This window comes from Microcaecilia unicolor, chromosome 9 (genome assembly GCF_901765095.1).
Source record: "Microcaecilia unicolor chromosome 9, aMicUni1.1, whole genome shotgun sequence".
Classification (NCBI taxonomy): domain Eukaryota; kingdom Metazoa; phylum Chordata; class Amphibia; order Gymnophiona; family Siphonopidae; genus Microcaecilia; species Microcaecilia unicolor.
In genome coordinates this window covers 157,867,655-157,884,997 of record NC_044039.1, presented here as the reverse complement: position 1 = coordinate 157,884,997, position 17,343 = coordinate 157,867,655, and the positions used below count along the sequence as shown (strand labels likewise).

Here is a 17,343-nt window from a genome sequence, read left to right as displayed (position 1 = left end):
AACCCCCCCCCCCAGACTACAAGGAAGGACACCAAAGGAACCAGAACGGGGTGCCAAACCCCCCCAGGGGACTAGCGCAGGAAAGGAAAACTAATACAGGAAGCACCCTGTAACCACAGGAGGATCCAGAGAAAACAGCTAGAAGACCGGGCTGCCACAAGAACACCGCAGCAAGAAACCCCCCAGGACAGAAGGGAGAGTGAGCTAACTAACAGCCACAAAAGCCAGAAACAGGTACAGGAAACAAAAGATAAACTAGCCCTCAAACCAGAGGCCAGAGGCAAAGATACAAAAGGGATGAAGAAAATCCCCTGTCTAAAACACACAGAAGACAGAGGCAGAGACACAGTACACAAGGGGCTAAACTTACTGAACCAGAAGTCAGAGGCAGGAACACGGAGGAGGAAGATAACTGAATAAACAACCAACCTGAGAGAAAGCGCGCAGACCAGCAGCCTGCCGAGTCGGCAGAACAGGGCAAAGCCCCCACTGAGTAAACAAAGTAGCTGGCCTCCCACAGAGAACTGCAAGCAGCGAGGGAGAGCCCCAGCTGGAGGCAAGTGAACTAATTACTCACACACGCGCTGACAGAAACGAACCCAGACAAAGGAAACTAAACAGCAAGCTGAATACACACACGCTGCCACGAAATATCCCAAACAAAGGGAAAGTAACAGAAAGCCCTGTACATGGAACATTCAGAACCAGAGCACAGAACAACGTTCCGAAAGAGAACTGCAAAGGCTTTAGCCACAAAGAAACGTAACGCCAAAGCAGGGGAAGCGGGAACATGTAGGCTTAAGTACTACCCACTGACATCAGCTCAAATCCTGACAGCCAATCAGGAAGGAAGTCCACACCCCTCCCCTGCCAGACCGGCAGAATCATAACACTGAGAAACACCTAATTTCTCCTCTTAGTGTGTGCTGCGTTAAATCAGATCTTGGCGTACCTCAAACATTTATTCCCCTGACAGTGTGTGAAATTCTCCTGGGATTAGTGATTTGGCACTGTTTATCTGCAGGTAGCATTTCAACTTGGTCAGCACTTTGTGGGTGGAAAGACCTTGCTAATCTTTTTGCTGTTTGTTTCCACTAGCTATATATAAATGTCTTGTTGCTTGTCAATCTTTTTGTGGCTGTGACCCCGTAATAGCAGTCAAATAAAATAGTATGACAACCTCCCCGAGGTACAAAATAATGCTGCATCAGTGGAGAGCCCACCCAGGCCTTTGACCCCAAATGTAGGTTTTGTAATTCTAGTAGTTCGATATAGCCCTTGCTCATGGGGATTTCAGATTTAGAGGGTAGCAGGTGGTGGGTGTTGATGGTGGATATTATTCTATGTTGCTTTCTTCTGTACAACTTCAGTGAATGTTTGCTTTGAAAATAGGGTGAGGGATTGAGGAGTTAGTGGAAGGGGGGAGGGGATGTAAAAAATTTGATGATGGAATTGTTACAAGGGGTTTTTACTCTGTATCGTGATATACTGAACTTGCTGATAGTTATTTATGTTAACTTTGCTACATCATCATAAAAAATTATTGAAATATAAAAATACTAGAGCATTCTGATATATTCATTAGTTCTACTGAAATGGTAAGCAGATGTAATCTTATATGAACCCCTGTAATTTGTCACCCTGGTTTGATGGTAACTAGGCCACATCAAGTTTTCATTGCTTCGGCTAAGCACTTGCTGAGGGAATACATTATTGGGCAGAATAGGGTTTAAATGCTTAATTAGGCTTTTACCATCCTTTGTATACTTGATTTACTGCTGTTTCAGTGGTGCACCTGGATTGGTATGGATTACCAAAGATTTTGAGAGAATTCTACTGCATGACTTTATATTCCTGCTTTTTTGCATGAAATCCCACAGTACAAGTAGCAGCAAACATTAGTGTGATGTAAAAGATAATGGAGTGTGACATCAGCGGAAGAAAAGAGAACTTAAATTAGGTTATAGATTCACATCTTTATTAATCATCAGCTTAAGGGGAAAAGGCTACAGAAAAGGATATTAGTGGCAGAAATGCTATTTTTAGTTTAATTGCTGAATTCTGACAGCGTCTTTGACAAACAAACATAAAGCAATGGTTACATTACATTTCTGTCTTGCAGGGCCCACCAAAATATACAAAGTCTATCCTGAAAAAAGGAGATAAAACTAACTTTCCCAAAAAAGGAGATACAGTTCATTGTTGGTACACAGGCATGCTGGAGAATGGAACGGTGTTCGACTCAAATGTTCAAACAAGTAAGGGTATATGAAGCTAGATCTGTACTTCTTTTTAAATACCACCTAAGTTATTCTTACTAAGTGCATATGAAAAAATCTGATTACAGCTAGTGTTTTAATGTTTAATTGGTACTTCATATACTTCTTTTTCTAAGAAGGTCAAAAGTGGTTTACAGTTATAATAACAATAAGAAGAATATAGCAAGGAAAAGAACTCCATTTTAGGACAAGATACATTCAACAAGTGATTCAATCATACAATAAAAGTATTACAGTTAAAATTATAAGTAGCAAAGCTGCACTTGCACTGTATTATAGGGGGGGACGGGACAATAGTGTTCAATCCAGAGGACAATTGAAAGCCAGTTGAAAGTAATAGATCTTCAATAGGGTTTTAAAAAATGGAAGGGAGAGTTAGATCTAAGTTCCGAGGGCAGGTTATTCCACAAAGAAGATGCTAAAAAATAAGACTGCTGTTCTAGTGGATTCATGATGTGTGACCCTAGGAGAGGCTCGGACTAGACGATTGGAACCTAAAGACCGGAGTGCTCGAGTTGAAATGTAGGGGATGATCATAGAAGATGAATACTCAGGTTTACCCCTATGTAAAACCTTTGAGTAAGGAGGAGGACTTTGAATTGTATTCGATATTTTACCGGAAGCCAGTGAAGTTGTTTCAAAAAGGGGGTAATGTGGTCGAATTTCTTTACAGAGAAGTTTTAACAGCAGTAACTCATTTGAAAGTGTTGTAGTATTGTATGTAGTAGACATAGCAGAAAGCAACGTTAAGCTGCTTCAGCTGATCAAGGATTGAAGAAAAAATGAAACTTAGGTGATGAATTTACCTGAGATGTGTATAGACTAGATTGGGTAAATATAGATCCGAAGACAAGCAGCTGTCATAAAAACAGACAATCCGGATTGTAGCTTGAAAGATTTGGAGTGCATAGAATGAGAACAGATGCTCTGTTAATGCCCTTTTACTCTGCCTGTTAATCTACTGAAACGATATCTAGACGATTAGGAGATTCTAAACACAGAGCATAGGTCTGTCCCAACTAAATGTGCAATTTTAAAATAAAGATATCATTAATATAAAGAGGAAAGGCCTCGAGAAGCCCCCAGCATAAATTTTAACTTCGGGGGCTGGACTTCTTCATCATCGGCACATTTAGTTGGGACAGACCTATGCTCTGTGTTTAGAATCTCCTAATCGTCTAGATATTGTGCTAACCCTATAGGAGATCACCTCTAATATTGTTTATAGTTTGAATCTACTGAAACGCACATATTCATACACATACATGATACGTCTTATCAAGTTTCCCACCCAAATCAATGTCCTGTAGTAAAAGGCAACTCCACCACACTCCTATTGTAGTGGGTGTAGTGCTTTTATGCTTTAGGGAAAAGAGCTGAATTAAATCCTTTTTTATTCTGTTGTATAACATCATCCAAAACAATTTCAATCGGAACACTTGCCTTTTTATTAACAGCTTTGGCTTAATACGCCTATTTTAGCATATATATTAGGCCTACCATCCTCCTGTTAAGTGTCCTATTAACTTCACACCTTCTCTGTCTTGGCTATTTTGGACACCTCATCCTCCCCACTTTGAGCGTACAAGCAAATTCTTAATAACACACCCACTTTTCTCTAACACAGTCTACATTGAAGGCAGTGTTCTCTATAGAGGATATTGGAAGACCTGACACTGTAGAAAGAAATACAGAATGACTGAATATAGAGCAGCTATATTTTATGTAGCAGGGCCTACATTATGGAATAGTCTACCATTAAGACTAAAGAAAATTCAGGCGATCAAACAGTTAAAAGAGAACTGAAGACCTACCTCTTTGTAAAAGCATATAGGTCAGATAATAAAATGAGCTGAGAAGGTGCAAGAGATCAGGTTGAATATTGTGATTGAAGCCAAGATTTTATATTTGCTGACTTGTCATTGTGTTTCATGATAGTATGAAGATATGTATTTGAATTTTATATATGTGTATTTGTACACCGCTGAGAAATTTTGGATTGTGCAGTATATAAAATTATTTTAATAAAATACTTTTGCTTTTTTTTATATAGCTGTACTACATATGATCAGTCTTACAAACAAATGTGCATACATCGTTTATCTATTATGTGCTTACATAAGTAAGAATAGCATAATGACTAGACCAGTGGACTGAGAACTAGGAAAGCTAGGTTCAAATCACATTGCCACCCCTTGCGATCTTGGGCAGGTCATATTACCTACATTTTCTCAGGTGCAAACTTAGATTCCTCTTTATCTTGCTAGACTAGTCCAGACAAGTGGATTATATCCCCCAGCCATTCACAGAGGGTGATGTTATCTACAGTATGAGATGTGGTGAAGCCCTGGAACTTGCCAGTATTTTTCTGCTTCTACCAGAAGATGCAGGTTGGACTGGTGCAAACCTAGAGACAGCCCTGACTCCCATGGCTCTAGTATACAGCCTGTAGTCCTTTGAGTCTTGTGACTGGTCTTTGCGCCCAGGGTTCAAACACCAGCCACAAAACTCCTTGATAGGGCCCTGTGCCTCAGTTTGCGGGCTCCCAGTGAAGCTTCCTGGCAAGGATCCTGTTTAATCTCTGCCGGGGGGGGGGGGGGGGGGGGAGAGGGTAGGTTATCTTGGTCCCTCCCTTCCCGTCAGAGGTTCTCCCAGAATGAAGCAGCAGATGCTTGGAAGGAATCTTTCAGGATCCTTGCCAAGGGTGGGTGGGGAGGTAAATCTGTCTAATTTTGGGAGTTATGGTCCCCTACTTTCTGCCTTCTATCTATCCTGCCTTCCTCATCTGCCACCTACCCCCCCCCCCCCCTTCTGCTGCAGTGGGGTTTTGAGCTCAGGGCTGTTGGCTTTTGTTTTGTTTTTTCTTCTCCCACCCCCCCCCCCCAAAGAAAAAGTAGAAAAAAGATTGAGCAGCATGGGTCTGGGCAAGCAGTAATCCAGGTATCGCTGGGAGGGCTTTCAAGCTTTTGTGCCCTGATTGGAGGGGGGACTTCTCTACAGCACCATTGCACCCCCTCTATTGGGGGGGCCTCTTTCTTGCAAGTGGTAAGTTGGTCTGGGTCCAGCAGAGAAGGTAGAAGGTGGCCATTGTGCACTGCTAGCTCGGCAGGAGCACTACACCACTTTTTTTTATCATTGTTCAGAAACGTGATCCCCCCCCCCCAGCCTAGAACCAATTGCTCTAGCCCAGATATCCCTAATCAGGGTTTTTTCCCGCCGTTTTGCACCTGCACAGTGTTGGCCCGCATAGGCCCAGCTGAGGGAGGGAAATCCTCTGCATTGCCATTCATTCTTTTTGCTTTTGAGACTTATTGTAAAGCAGATAATCTCCCTGAGGGTTGGCACTTGGGCTTGGGGTTTGTTTCACATGATTGTGGGTGGGAGGAAGGCATTCACACCCTCCTCGGGCAGAAGGCTGGGTCAGAGATGGCTGGATGCCTAGGGAGCACTTTTTCATAAGTGAAGCTAGTTTTAGGAGCCCACTGTCTCTGCAGCTACTTTCTTAGTGTCATCACCAGACCAGTCTATAACCTGTGGGTGGTTCCTGTCATCCAGCAGATGTAGAAACAGATTCTAGAATTCTGAGTTCCACCCTATGAGGCACTGTGCAGCCTCAGGTGTTCAGTGTTTCTGTCTCTAACAGATGGAGGCAGGAAGGCAGTGCAGCTTCTGAACAGGCTGGACTGAAGCTCCTGATCTAGTTGCAGGACCAAGTCTCAGTTGAGCAGGAGGTGCTGATCTGATTACTGAAGATTCATTCTTTTTCCCTTTATTGTTTGTTTTCAAATTGAAAAAGAATGCATGAAAGGCTATTATTTGTGGAACAAATTAAATATCTCAAAGTTATAGTGAGTGATCATCTGGTATCTAGTGATCACCGGATGGTATGTTTCAATGTTAAGACAGATGTGGAGAGGATTCATTCAAAAGTGAAGGTTCTCGACTTTAAAAAAAAAAAAAAAAAACCTAAAAAACTAACTTTGTTGAGGTGGGTATATGGAAACAGGGATCTAGAGATTGGGGGGAGGGCCTGATCCACCTAATGTCGAAGGTTATGAGTCTGCACGTTTAGGCGACAGGATGACTATCCTACTCTCCAGAAACTAGAAGAGACCAATTTTATTTCCAGGAAAACTTAATATCAGGTTTTCAGCACCCACCACACACTGGCTACAGTCACTCTCCTGTGCTGACCTAAGCCTTAAACCACCAGACGTATGTCGATACTACTCTTGGGTCCTAGGGAGAGGGCCTGAAGCTGTTGGAGGAACCACGGGGGAATTCCTTGAGAAAATGTCCCTAAGCAGATATGCAGGGAGCTATCTGAGGAAAGGACTTGCATTGCATGGAACTCCAAGCTCTTCATGGGCCCACAACTCGTGACTCATCCCAAGCCTAAAGAATATTCCATGAAGCCTGCAGTGAGGGTGACGGAAGGTCACCAATTGTGACCACCTAAGAGAAAATTGCAAGCAACTCCTGGAAGTATCCTAGTGAGAAACCCTCAGTGTGCCATAAGACAGGTTGGGGGGGGGGGGCATCCCGCTAACCCTTCTTTCAGGGCTGCCTACCTGAGGACAGAAGAGATCTGCCCGAATATTATTGTTTATGACCTCCAAATTTAAATAGAGCAAGACCAGTATTAAAAAGGAGAGTACTGGGGAGACGAGGCTGTCAGCATTCGTTGTCTAGGGATGGTCCCATGTCCATTTTTTTTTATTTTATTTTTTGTTACATTTGTACCCCGCGCTTTCCCACTCATGGCAGGCTCAATGCGGCTTACATGGGGCAATGGAGGGTTAAGTGACTTGCCCAGAGTCACAAGGAGCTGCCTGTGCCTGAAGTGGGAATCGAACTCAGTTCCTCAGTTCCCCAGGACCAAAGTCCACCACCCTAACCACTAGGCCAATCCACACAGGTTTGGATATATATTGAAAGTATATTGTATGTACATATATAGGCTCACAGCACTTGTGTGGGGGTTTAGATGGGAATCAATGAGAGGAAGGTAAGAATGGGGGGGGGGGGGGGGTGCAGAGAAAGAGAGAAGCCTTGAGGTAGGGCTGAAGGTGTGTGTGTGCGCAGAGAAAGAGCCTAAGAAAGCAGAGCCATGTGCTCTGAGAGAGAAAGGCTGAAGGAGAAAGGGGAACCAGTGCCAGGGGCTCTGGTGGCTGAAGATGTGTGTGTGTGTGTAGAGAAAGAAAGAAAGAAAGAAAAGCAGAGCTGCTCAGATCCATGTGCTTCTCCTTTTTATACCTCAGGAACAGAAAGGGATCAAATAACTTCTTTCCTTCTCAGCCAAACTCCAGTTTAATTTCCTTGATGCAAGGAAGGTGACCATTTTCACAGGTTCTACTCTTTGAAGTCCCCTAGTTTTGGAGCATATCTGTCTGGCTTTCTTTGTTCTCACAGAGAGCCCTGCAGAGAGGACAAAAGGTATGTTCATTGAGAAACAAGCTGGGCAGCATTTGGTCCATTTGCCATCCTCAGTTTTTCCTGAGGGAGGGGACAGTTATCAGAGGTCCATTTGCCATCCTCAGAGCTTCCTGAGGAAGGGGGTAGTTATCAGAAGCTGGTAGCTGGTTTCAATTAATCTAAGTATGCCCAGCAAGCCTAACATCTCCACCACTCTTTTTTTTTTTTTTTTTTTTGTGTTTGGAGGCAAGATGGAAGCAAACCTGGATACTTGATCTGTCACTGTAGTGACGACTGTTCATGTTCCCATACCTCCATTTATATTGTTCCTGCTAGTTATAGCAGGTCCCCTGTCCTGCTTATTCATATCTCCACAATAGTGAGATATTTAAGTTCCCTTATGAGTCCAAGCCTCGCGCCTTAGGTGGGGCAGTCATTAGTGGGTGGGGATAACCCAATATGCCACCCCTTACCCGTCTTGGAGAATGGACCGTGCATAAGGGATGCAGCACTTTGGAGGTTAAGGCCTACAGGTACCAGGATGCCAGGTATAAAAAGCCAAATTAACCTGCCAGACTAGAGTGGCTCCAAGGTAGATGATGGGACTGTTAAAAGCTAGTCAATTTGCATTCTTGGGTTGCTGAGGCTATTGCTTCATGAAAGAATCCCTGAGGAATGGGACAACCTGTCCATGGCTCTAAGTGGAACTAGCTCAATTGGGCCACCTGGAGAGTTCCCCCCCCCCCCCCCCCCCCCAAAGGAGCTTCTAGCATCATTTACCTTCGTTGCACAAAACTCCCAAACCTTCCACCAGCTTCAGGGATATCGGATTCCAAACAAGAGTGTGTTTCAATGTAGTCCCATCCAGGGGATACTAGGCCCAACACAGGAGTCGTCTAGACATGGAATCATTTCATAGCTTCGTGGAAAGAAATTATTGAAAGAGAGCAGGAAGTGACATCGTAGCTCTGGATGGCAGCCTGATGCCTGATCGCCTGCTTCCCTACTAACTTAGCTTGCTTAATCCCTTTCCATCTGCCTTTTCATTGTGCTTCTGAAGTCTTGGAGAGATGATGATAGCAGACTTAGTTCAGGAAGCCATAATGAGAGAGGTAAGCTCCACCCCCTTAAGCTGAGACCCAAACCTTCCTCGCACTTTGTGTCCCCAGGTTCTGGTTCCATGTCTTGAGTCATTGCAGTTGTGGCTGAATATCAGGAGGCCACCTTCTCTTGTAGTGTGTCTCAAGGTGAAAATGTGAAAGAAAGAACTTACAGAAAGGGGAAGATTGACCTCTGATTTAAACAGCCCTTTTTACCATGCTGTCCCTGAAAGCTGAGCTCTCCCTTATTTCTTAATTAGCCAGATGGGGCTTCTATGGGTAGTTCACCTTCACCTTAAAACCTTGCCCTTCTTTCTACCATGAGGGGAGTATATTATATCCTTAGGGATGACCAGCCAAAGACTAGAATCGGGCAACTCAGCCTGAAGGCATTCCATCTACAACTATCCAATATTACAGGAGGCCTTTGGGGAAGGCCTCATGGCTAGGCAGGAATAGAGACACCCCTCCTCCCCCCATATCGATCAAGGCTCATACGAGAGCTACTCAGCTAACAAGCCAGGGAACATATATGGTCACCAGGTTCTTTTTCTTTCAAACAGCCTTCCCACTGGGGTACTGTTCCCTACTGAGGCAGCAATCTTCGTATGCCTGCCGAACAGGAAGTATCCATCTTCTCTTGCCCCAGACAGAGGAATGCTCTAGCTATCTAAACAGTGGTGTTTTGTTTTTTGTTTGTTTTTTACTGCACCACCATTCCGCTACCTGTCTACCCTAAACTGGCCAAAAAGACCTCTAGAAGGGCAGAGAGACAGATCTACAGGCTGCTCTTGCCAATATAGCTCTAACCACAGGTGCCTTCTGATTCATAATTCTAGCAGACACCCATGTGCTTAACTAGGATCTATCCCATACATATGCCAAGGATCCCTGCCCAGCTGAGGAAACCCCAGCAGGTTTACTTGTACAACATCATCCCCCCCCCCCCCAGTTACTGGGCTGTCGAGGTTGACATTGCTGGTGTTGAAGAGAAATTACTCTTTGTATGCTGGCAGGTTTTAACAGTGGAGTTCAGAACAGCCATGGGGAATACTTTTGCCCCATCAATAGCAAATTATACACTGGATTATTCAAAATTAAATCCATATAAAAACTCCCCATTTCATAAAGCTGTTGATATAGAAACATTTTATTGATATATTTTATGATCTGAGGGGTGACTGTACGCAAGTACCAAGTTGCAAATGATTTTTAAGGTTCACCACTTGTGTGACAGCTTTTTTGTAGACTGTTATCAAGGTGGTTTTCCACTGTCTTCCTCAGTCATCTTTACTCCCTGGCTAAGGCTGTGTACTTATTTACTGTCTGGAAATGGATGACTGGCTACCTGACAGCAGTGGCTGCCCTACCATTAGGCCCAACTAAGGCAGGGGCGTCAAGCGGCATTCTCCATGGAGCGGCATCTCCCCTTTTCCCCATGTACCTTCTTTTTTTCTTTTCTTTTCTTTTCCAAAAAGCGGCAGCAATTCCCATAAGCTGCCCTGCCACCAGCACCAGCCTCTTCTCCCTACTTCAGCACACCTTTTCATGTAATTTTGTTTACTCAAAAGCAGGATGCAGTAGAGCGAAGAGGCTGGTGGTGGTAGCGGTGGCAGGGCAGCTTATGTGAATCACTGCCACTGACTCCTTTTGGAAAAGGAAAAAAAGAAGGTAAATGTGAGGAAGAGGGTTGAGGTGGGAAAGAGTGAGATGCCAGACAGAGGCGGCATCTCATCCCTGCCTCAGGTGGTAGATTGCTTTGGGCCACCCCTGCCTGACAGTGTTTCAGGTAGATATGTCAAACAACTGACCTACTGCTAGAGCCCTGAATGTCTTAAATTCACAGACCTCTGGGCAAAAGCAAAAAAGGAATGTCTGAATACACAGGGAGGAAGGAAAATCCTGCCCTTCTCTAATGCACTTTCAAAAGAAAAGCTCAATAGGCAAAAGCAATAAAACCCAGCTAAATAGCTATCCCTGCTCCCAAGGAATAAATAAACTTTGTAAGCTGAGTCTAATGCTCCATGTAGAGCCATGTTTAAAAGAACGCTCAATGAGCTCTGATGAAAAATATCCCTGCTCCCAGGGAAGGAGGGTGTGGGACATCTTTTAGAAGGACTGAAACCACCTCAGCTGTGCCCTGTGCTTCCAAGAGAGCCATTTGAAAAGAAATACACAATAAGCAGGAACCAAAACTGTGATAAAACCCAATATTCTTGCTCCTATGGAAAGCATAAAGACATTGGATGGACTGAAAATTTCTCAGCTGTGTTCACTGCTTCAAAAAGGACCATTTTAAACAATGGGTTATGGCACAATTATTGTACCTCTCCTCCAGGGACAGGAAAACAGTTGTATTCTGTGGTTTCTCCATGTGCAACGCGATACTGAACTGAAGCAGCTGTGCTTGACTGTGCTTTCATCTACAGGCTGTCCTTCAAACTGCACAACTGGAAAGAAGCTGCTAAGACCAGAGAAGTGCTATCTCTCTCTCCTTGTTGTGTGTTGACTTCCAGATTGAAAACCAACTGTTTATCTCTGCCAGAGCTTCTCACTGAAGAATATCTGCACCTCACCTCAGGCACACCAACTTACTATCAAAATTTACCTTGGTACTGCAGCCAGTATGGGATGTTGTCCCTAGTGGGATATTATACAGATAGCTACCTGCCTGCTTACCTGCCGACTCTCACTCTGCAGCAGTGAACACAGCAAGGGCCCCTTTGTTTGGAGGTTCCCTCTGGTCTAAAATAAGCAACCCCAACTGTACTCCTACCATGATATGTTTAATCTTCTAAATAGCAAAGGCTATGAAATCTTCTGCAGTTCTGTGTTCCAAGATCGGTTGCTCATGGGGGGGGGGGGGGGGGGGAGATGGAATCTCAGATTTGTAGAAAACATAAGAACATTGTTGAAGGCATATAAAGACCACATGGCCTAACCTGTCTACTGTCTATGCCATCTGCTAAACCTTTCTCTCCCTTAGAGATCCTATGTACTTGTCCCAAGCTTGCTTGAATTTAGATATAGTCTATCTCCACCATCTCTACCTGGATGCTGTTCCACACCTGTATTAATATTAAACCACACCATCTGGTGATTTACTGGATGCCAGGTAATCACCTCAGAAACACTCACTGTCTTCCCATTCCAAAACACTAAGGCTAGTATGGCCCCATCCCGTATGGGTACCATTTCCAACTGCTGGACAGTTCTCCCTATAGATGATCCAGGATCTCCCTATTTCTAAAAGACCGAGGAAACATCTTGGGCCTCTCTGGCAGTGGTTCCTGGGAAGGAACCATCCAGTTATGTTACAGCTGGGAGCTCTATAATGCTATGCTATAAAACTGTTCAATAATGCTGCACTGTGGTTGTTACTTAAGATTGTTCTATAAGATTACTCTGTCATGTTGCTCATAACGATGCTGTGTCAGGTGTACTGTAAGAGGAGCCTGTATGCTGGCTGATCATGAGGCCTGACCTGAAGGTGACCTGTTATATCTGATAGTTGTAGATAGAATCTCTTCTGTTTGAGTTGCCTGATTCTAGGCTTTGGATGGCCAACCCCAAGGGTATGATACTCCCAGGCAGGAAAAAAGAGGTGTCTGGGCTCCTACAGATAGTTCACCTTAACTAGCTAAGCCCAAGTTAGTAGAGCTCCACTTTCAGGGCTGCTTGGTAGGAAAGGTGACTTATATTGTCATTTAGCTGGTGTAGTATAAACCATAGTTAGATAATGCTATTTCAACAGAACTGTCCCATTCTTTATACTGGTTATGACATTATTGAATTGTCTGTGTTCTCTATTTCCATCTACTGGTTGGGGAATATAACCCACTGGCCTGGACTGGTCTAGCAGGAGGAATGGAAACAAGTAAGATCAAATTTCACATTCTAAGCCCTCCAGGACAGGAAAATACCTACTGTATGTGAACATAAGTTGCCTTGAACTACTGAGAAAGATGTGAGCTAAATCAAAACTCCCTTTACCTTATTGTAATGTTACACCACTAAGACCTTTTTTAGCCATACCACAGTACAGCCAAAAAAACAGGTTATGCAAGAACTGACAACACATACTAGATATGCTAACAGTATCTGGAAATGCACATTAAGGGGAAATAGCCTAAGCCTTCAGCTACTTCTGAGCCTGCTAGATTTAGGGCTTCTGCTACTGCTGTTCACCTGAGTGCTTAACAATTTATCCTACATAATTGCATATATGGAAATTCAACACTGATCATATTGACAGTGTTTCCTTCAATTAAAAACATATGATTTAAGGCCACTTTTGCTCAATCATTTTTCTTGCTTAGCTGTTCATTACCAGAACAACCTTCCATGTGAATTACGTTCATTGAAGAAATGTTTTGTTTATGAGATCCGAGAGGCCTTAACTTTTTTATTGTATGTAATGAATATTTTTCTCTCTGCCCTTGAGTAATTCCTGATGTTTTGTCGTCAGCCTCTTATTTTATACTTGTAACTCACATTGAATCTAATTTTATAGAGTTGGCAAGAGATAAATCCCTCAACATAAAATTAGTTGTGTGGAGTGACTTTCTTGTGTAGTGATTTTGTAAAAGTGTTTCACTGAAACATGAGAGAGAGATGCATATATATTTTTTTTACTGCATTTCAGGTTCAAAAAAGAAGAAAGCAACTAAACCTTTGAATTTTAAAGTTGGAGTAGGAAAAGTTATCAGAGGCGTAAGTAAAGAAAATATCTAGATTTTAAAGTTTTTAGAGTAGTTCCTCTGGTAAGCTTGGCAATAAATGCTAAGTAGTACATAGAGATTCAGTGACCTCAGATGAATCCAACTGGTTATGATATTAGTTTCCCTTACCCGTCTAAACAGTATCACATCAAATAATGAACAGTTTGACAATGTATATATTCTTCTAAAGCAAGAAGCCCAAATCAAACTTTGCTGTGCCTGTTGAGAAATGCCATCTCATTCCCACCACCTTTATGCTTTTCTGCACTGAATTTCCTGTTTGTGTTAAAACAATTTTAGAAGCTTTTACAGTTCAAAGAAAAGCCTTCAGCGGAACATCTCCTCCTCTAAGGTCATACCACAGATTACATTACTTTATGACATTTATCCCACACAGAGCTCCTGAGTTCAGTATGGCTCACAAAATAAGAAACTGGGCGTTCCCAGGAACATTATAAAATATTGCTATAAAAAAAACTGTTAAAATCATTTAAAGACCAAATACTTGCTCAACAAATAAGTCATCAACAGTATTCAAAAGTTACCATAATTTGTCTATCCATACGTGGAAGCTCATTCCAATAGCTTGCAGCCTGATATGCAAACATTGCCAAAAAAAGCTTCTTATAAACGATTTTGAATTCCCCAGATTCAGGATTTGACTTTCTAACTGATAAATTAATAAGTGAAAGCATATAACTTGGAGCATAACCATGCAGAATAAAAAAAAACTAATTAACATAACTTGAATATAATGTGTGGATGTGCCTGCAACCTGTGCAATTGCAACAACAAAGGCGTAGCCCTCTCAAATTTTGCAATTTTAAAAATCATTCAAGCATCGTCTGAGTTTTCTTTATAATAGTCTCTTTACATCTCAAATTTTGTTACCGTAATCTATATGGGCTAATACCATTGTGCGATCATTCTGAAAACAGGAGTAAAATTTAGATCTAATGTGGCTCAATTTCCATAGTAACTTGAACACTTTAGTTGCCACTGACTTTTTCCAGAGTAGAAGATCAGTCAAAGGGAGAGGGTCAAGGGAAAGTACATGGGGAAAGCTAGGTTACCATTATATGTGTGTGTATATATATATATATGTGTGTATATATATATATATATATATATATTAAGCATAAAAATATATGTAAATATAAATAATGAGTAACTTTAATCTAGTAAAATACAGAAGTGGGGAAGTGATTTGAGGTAGAGATAAGCCTATGAATTCCAAAGGACAGTCTAAGGCCACAAGACTAAGAGAGAGGGTCTGCTTAATGAGGAGTGCCTGTTCAAAGTAAAAAAAAAAAAAAAAAAGTTTTCTGCACTATTTTGAACAATTTAAGGAAGTCTTGGTATAAAATAATCTAATCTAGAATTAATGAGAAAATGAATGAGGAGTTGCAAAGCTTTATTTTTCTGGGGAAGGGGAATCGCCCAGAATTATTTTCACCAGGCCAGAAATGTACAGATCGACTATTAAGCATTTATCTAAGAATCTGCACACCCGGAGTAGTAGGTAAGTATGGTCTAGGAGGGATCTCATGCCAGGAACACGAAATGGCATCAGTTTTAGGATTTAGTTTGTCTATTACAGGCAAATCAGTCTGGATCATTCCTAGTTTTGAAAAAGAAAACAAACAGATCAGGCAGGAAAATGGGTTCTACAGTGAAAAATAGCTGAATATCATAAGCATAAATGAAGAAGGCAATACCGAGCATTTTGAATTGGAAGAGTCAGAGGTGCCAGAATTCTGTTGAAAAGAATAGGGCTCAGTATTGAATCCTGGACCACACCACAGAAGAATAAGTAGGTTGAGAGAGAATTGGACCAATAGTCCCGAAATTACCTGTTTTACAAGATAAGACTGAAACCAGGCAAGGGCAGTAAGAGAGATGCAAAGTTCCAGGAGTCTGTGGAGAACAATGGGATGACTAACAAGATCAAAAGGAGTGGTAAAGGGTTATTGTATTCTCAGAATAGTGGTTTAGCTTAGAATGGCTGTAGCAGTGAACTTTGAGTTAGGAGGGTGCCTGAGATTTGTGAATCTTTAAATGATGCTCTCCTATTGATACATTAATGCTTTGACTCTTACTTAATCTCCCACAGGTCAATATTCAGAAGCACATACTATTACAAAAAAATCATGGCATGTAACATGGGTATCTTTTGGCTGGTGAAATCATTAAACAACATTATTATCCATTTTTTAAATGGGACATGATTTGGGGCAAGCTGGAGGCATCATTGTAAGATCTTTTCAGTGGTGAGATTCAGCCATTAAATTGATAATTTTGTGTAACTCCAGACACACATGTGGCAGGCACAACTTCATATACAGTGATGGGACAGGTTCCCCCCCCCCCCCCCCCCCCCCCCCCCCCCCCCCCCACCGCTGCAGATAACGTATTGGTTTCTACTGTACTATTTAAAGTTAGGCAGCAGACGTGGCTGAAAACTAACCTTCCAGTGAAATTTGTTCAGCTAGTTAGATGATAGGTTATATCATAGAAACAAGTATACTGACTCAGATAAAAATATTTGTGAAGTGTATTAGGATTGTGTGTAAATCTTTACACAATAGCTCCTAACTTTTTTTTTGTTTAGTGGGATGAAGCTCTTTTGACCATGAGTAAAGGGGAGAAGGCACGACTGGAAATTGAATCTGAATGGGCTTATGGCAAGAAAGGACTACCAGATGCCAAGTATCCTTTTTTTTTTTAACATTTTGTCAGCAGATTTAAACACTTAAGAGGGCATACTTGTAAAATTCTTAAAGTTGTTTTTACAGACATTTTATACTCCAAATTAGAATAAATATTGCTGAACAGTACTGAAGTCAGGCTCTGTAATAAAAAATAAATAAATAATGGCAGTACATGTTAAAGCTTTTCCCATTGGTGATTATTCAGAACTGAATTGTGAATGCTTCCTTGAAGTTAGACTCTGGCCTACACAGGTACTCAAACAGGGATTTTTTCATTCCTGTTTAAGAACCTGAAAGCTACTTATTGTAAATTTATCCACATTCATGGCCCAGCAGATCCTTTTCCTTATTCTGAAAAAGAATAAAATCTTTTTGCAATAATGCTATTTTAAATGTTGCTAGATGTGATTACCACAGTTTAAATTCCTGCATATGAAACTAGGTAACAATTTTGTTCAAGAGTTTGGTTCTCCTTAATGCCTACATAACAGAATTCCACCTAATGCAAAACTGATTTTTGAAGTTGAATTGGTGGATATTGAATGATGTGAAAAGTGCATCCTCCTCATTATTAAAGTCACAATTTCAGCAAAGCTACTTGTCTTCTGTGTATTGTAAATAAAATCATTAGATCCTGTTAATTCAGTGTGAATAGTTGTATTACATGAAAAGTTTTGCTTATGTGTATGTTAAAGATCCTCTTCACAAGACTTATGCTTGCTGTTCTTGTGCAGAAAAGAGATCTCTTGGTCCTATATTTTCTGTCCTGGGGGAGGGATCCTTGGCCATGCATCAACTGACGTGTGTGTAGGTCATATTCCTCCCCCCCCCCCTCCCAAAAAAAAAAAAAAAAAACTGTGTTGGCAATTACAATGTAAATTTGAAAAAAAGAGAGGGGGGGGGGGGAAACCGTTTTAGTTGTACTTTCAATTTGTGTTGTCCTCATTCTATAATCTCATGTACAAATTTACACAACCCGGACATGTGTTACATGTGTAGGTTATAAAATAGTAGCAGGCATACAAGTTAGTTATTAGCCGTTAGTGTCAATTTGCATCTAGTTAGACAATACATTTTTTTGAATTAATTGGCCCTAGTTTTGCAGTTATAGAATAGT

General features: G+C 41.7%; 1 protein-coding gene across 1 annotated transcript in view; it reads left to right on the top strand.

Moving 5' to 3' along the window:
* FKBP3 (FKBP prolyl isomerase 3) overlaps positions 1–16,867 on the top strand; it is a 33,004-nt gene extending 16,137 nt beyond the window's left edge. Inside the window, exons 4-7 of the mRNA XM_030213834.1 lie at positions 2,123–2,258; positions 13,440–13,507; positions 16,127–16,224; positions 16,718–16,867. Of these exons, the coding sequence (XP_030069694.1) occupies positions 2,123–2,258; positions 13,440–13,507; positions 16,127–16,224; positions 16,718–16,772 (357 nt within the window). The 3' untranslated portion in view covers positions 16,773–16,867. The remainder of the gene's footprint in view (positions 1–2,122; positions 2,259–13,439; positions 13,508–16,126; positions 16,225–16,717) is intronic.
* Positions 16,868–17,343: the final 476 nt, after the last annotated feature.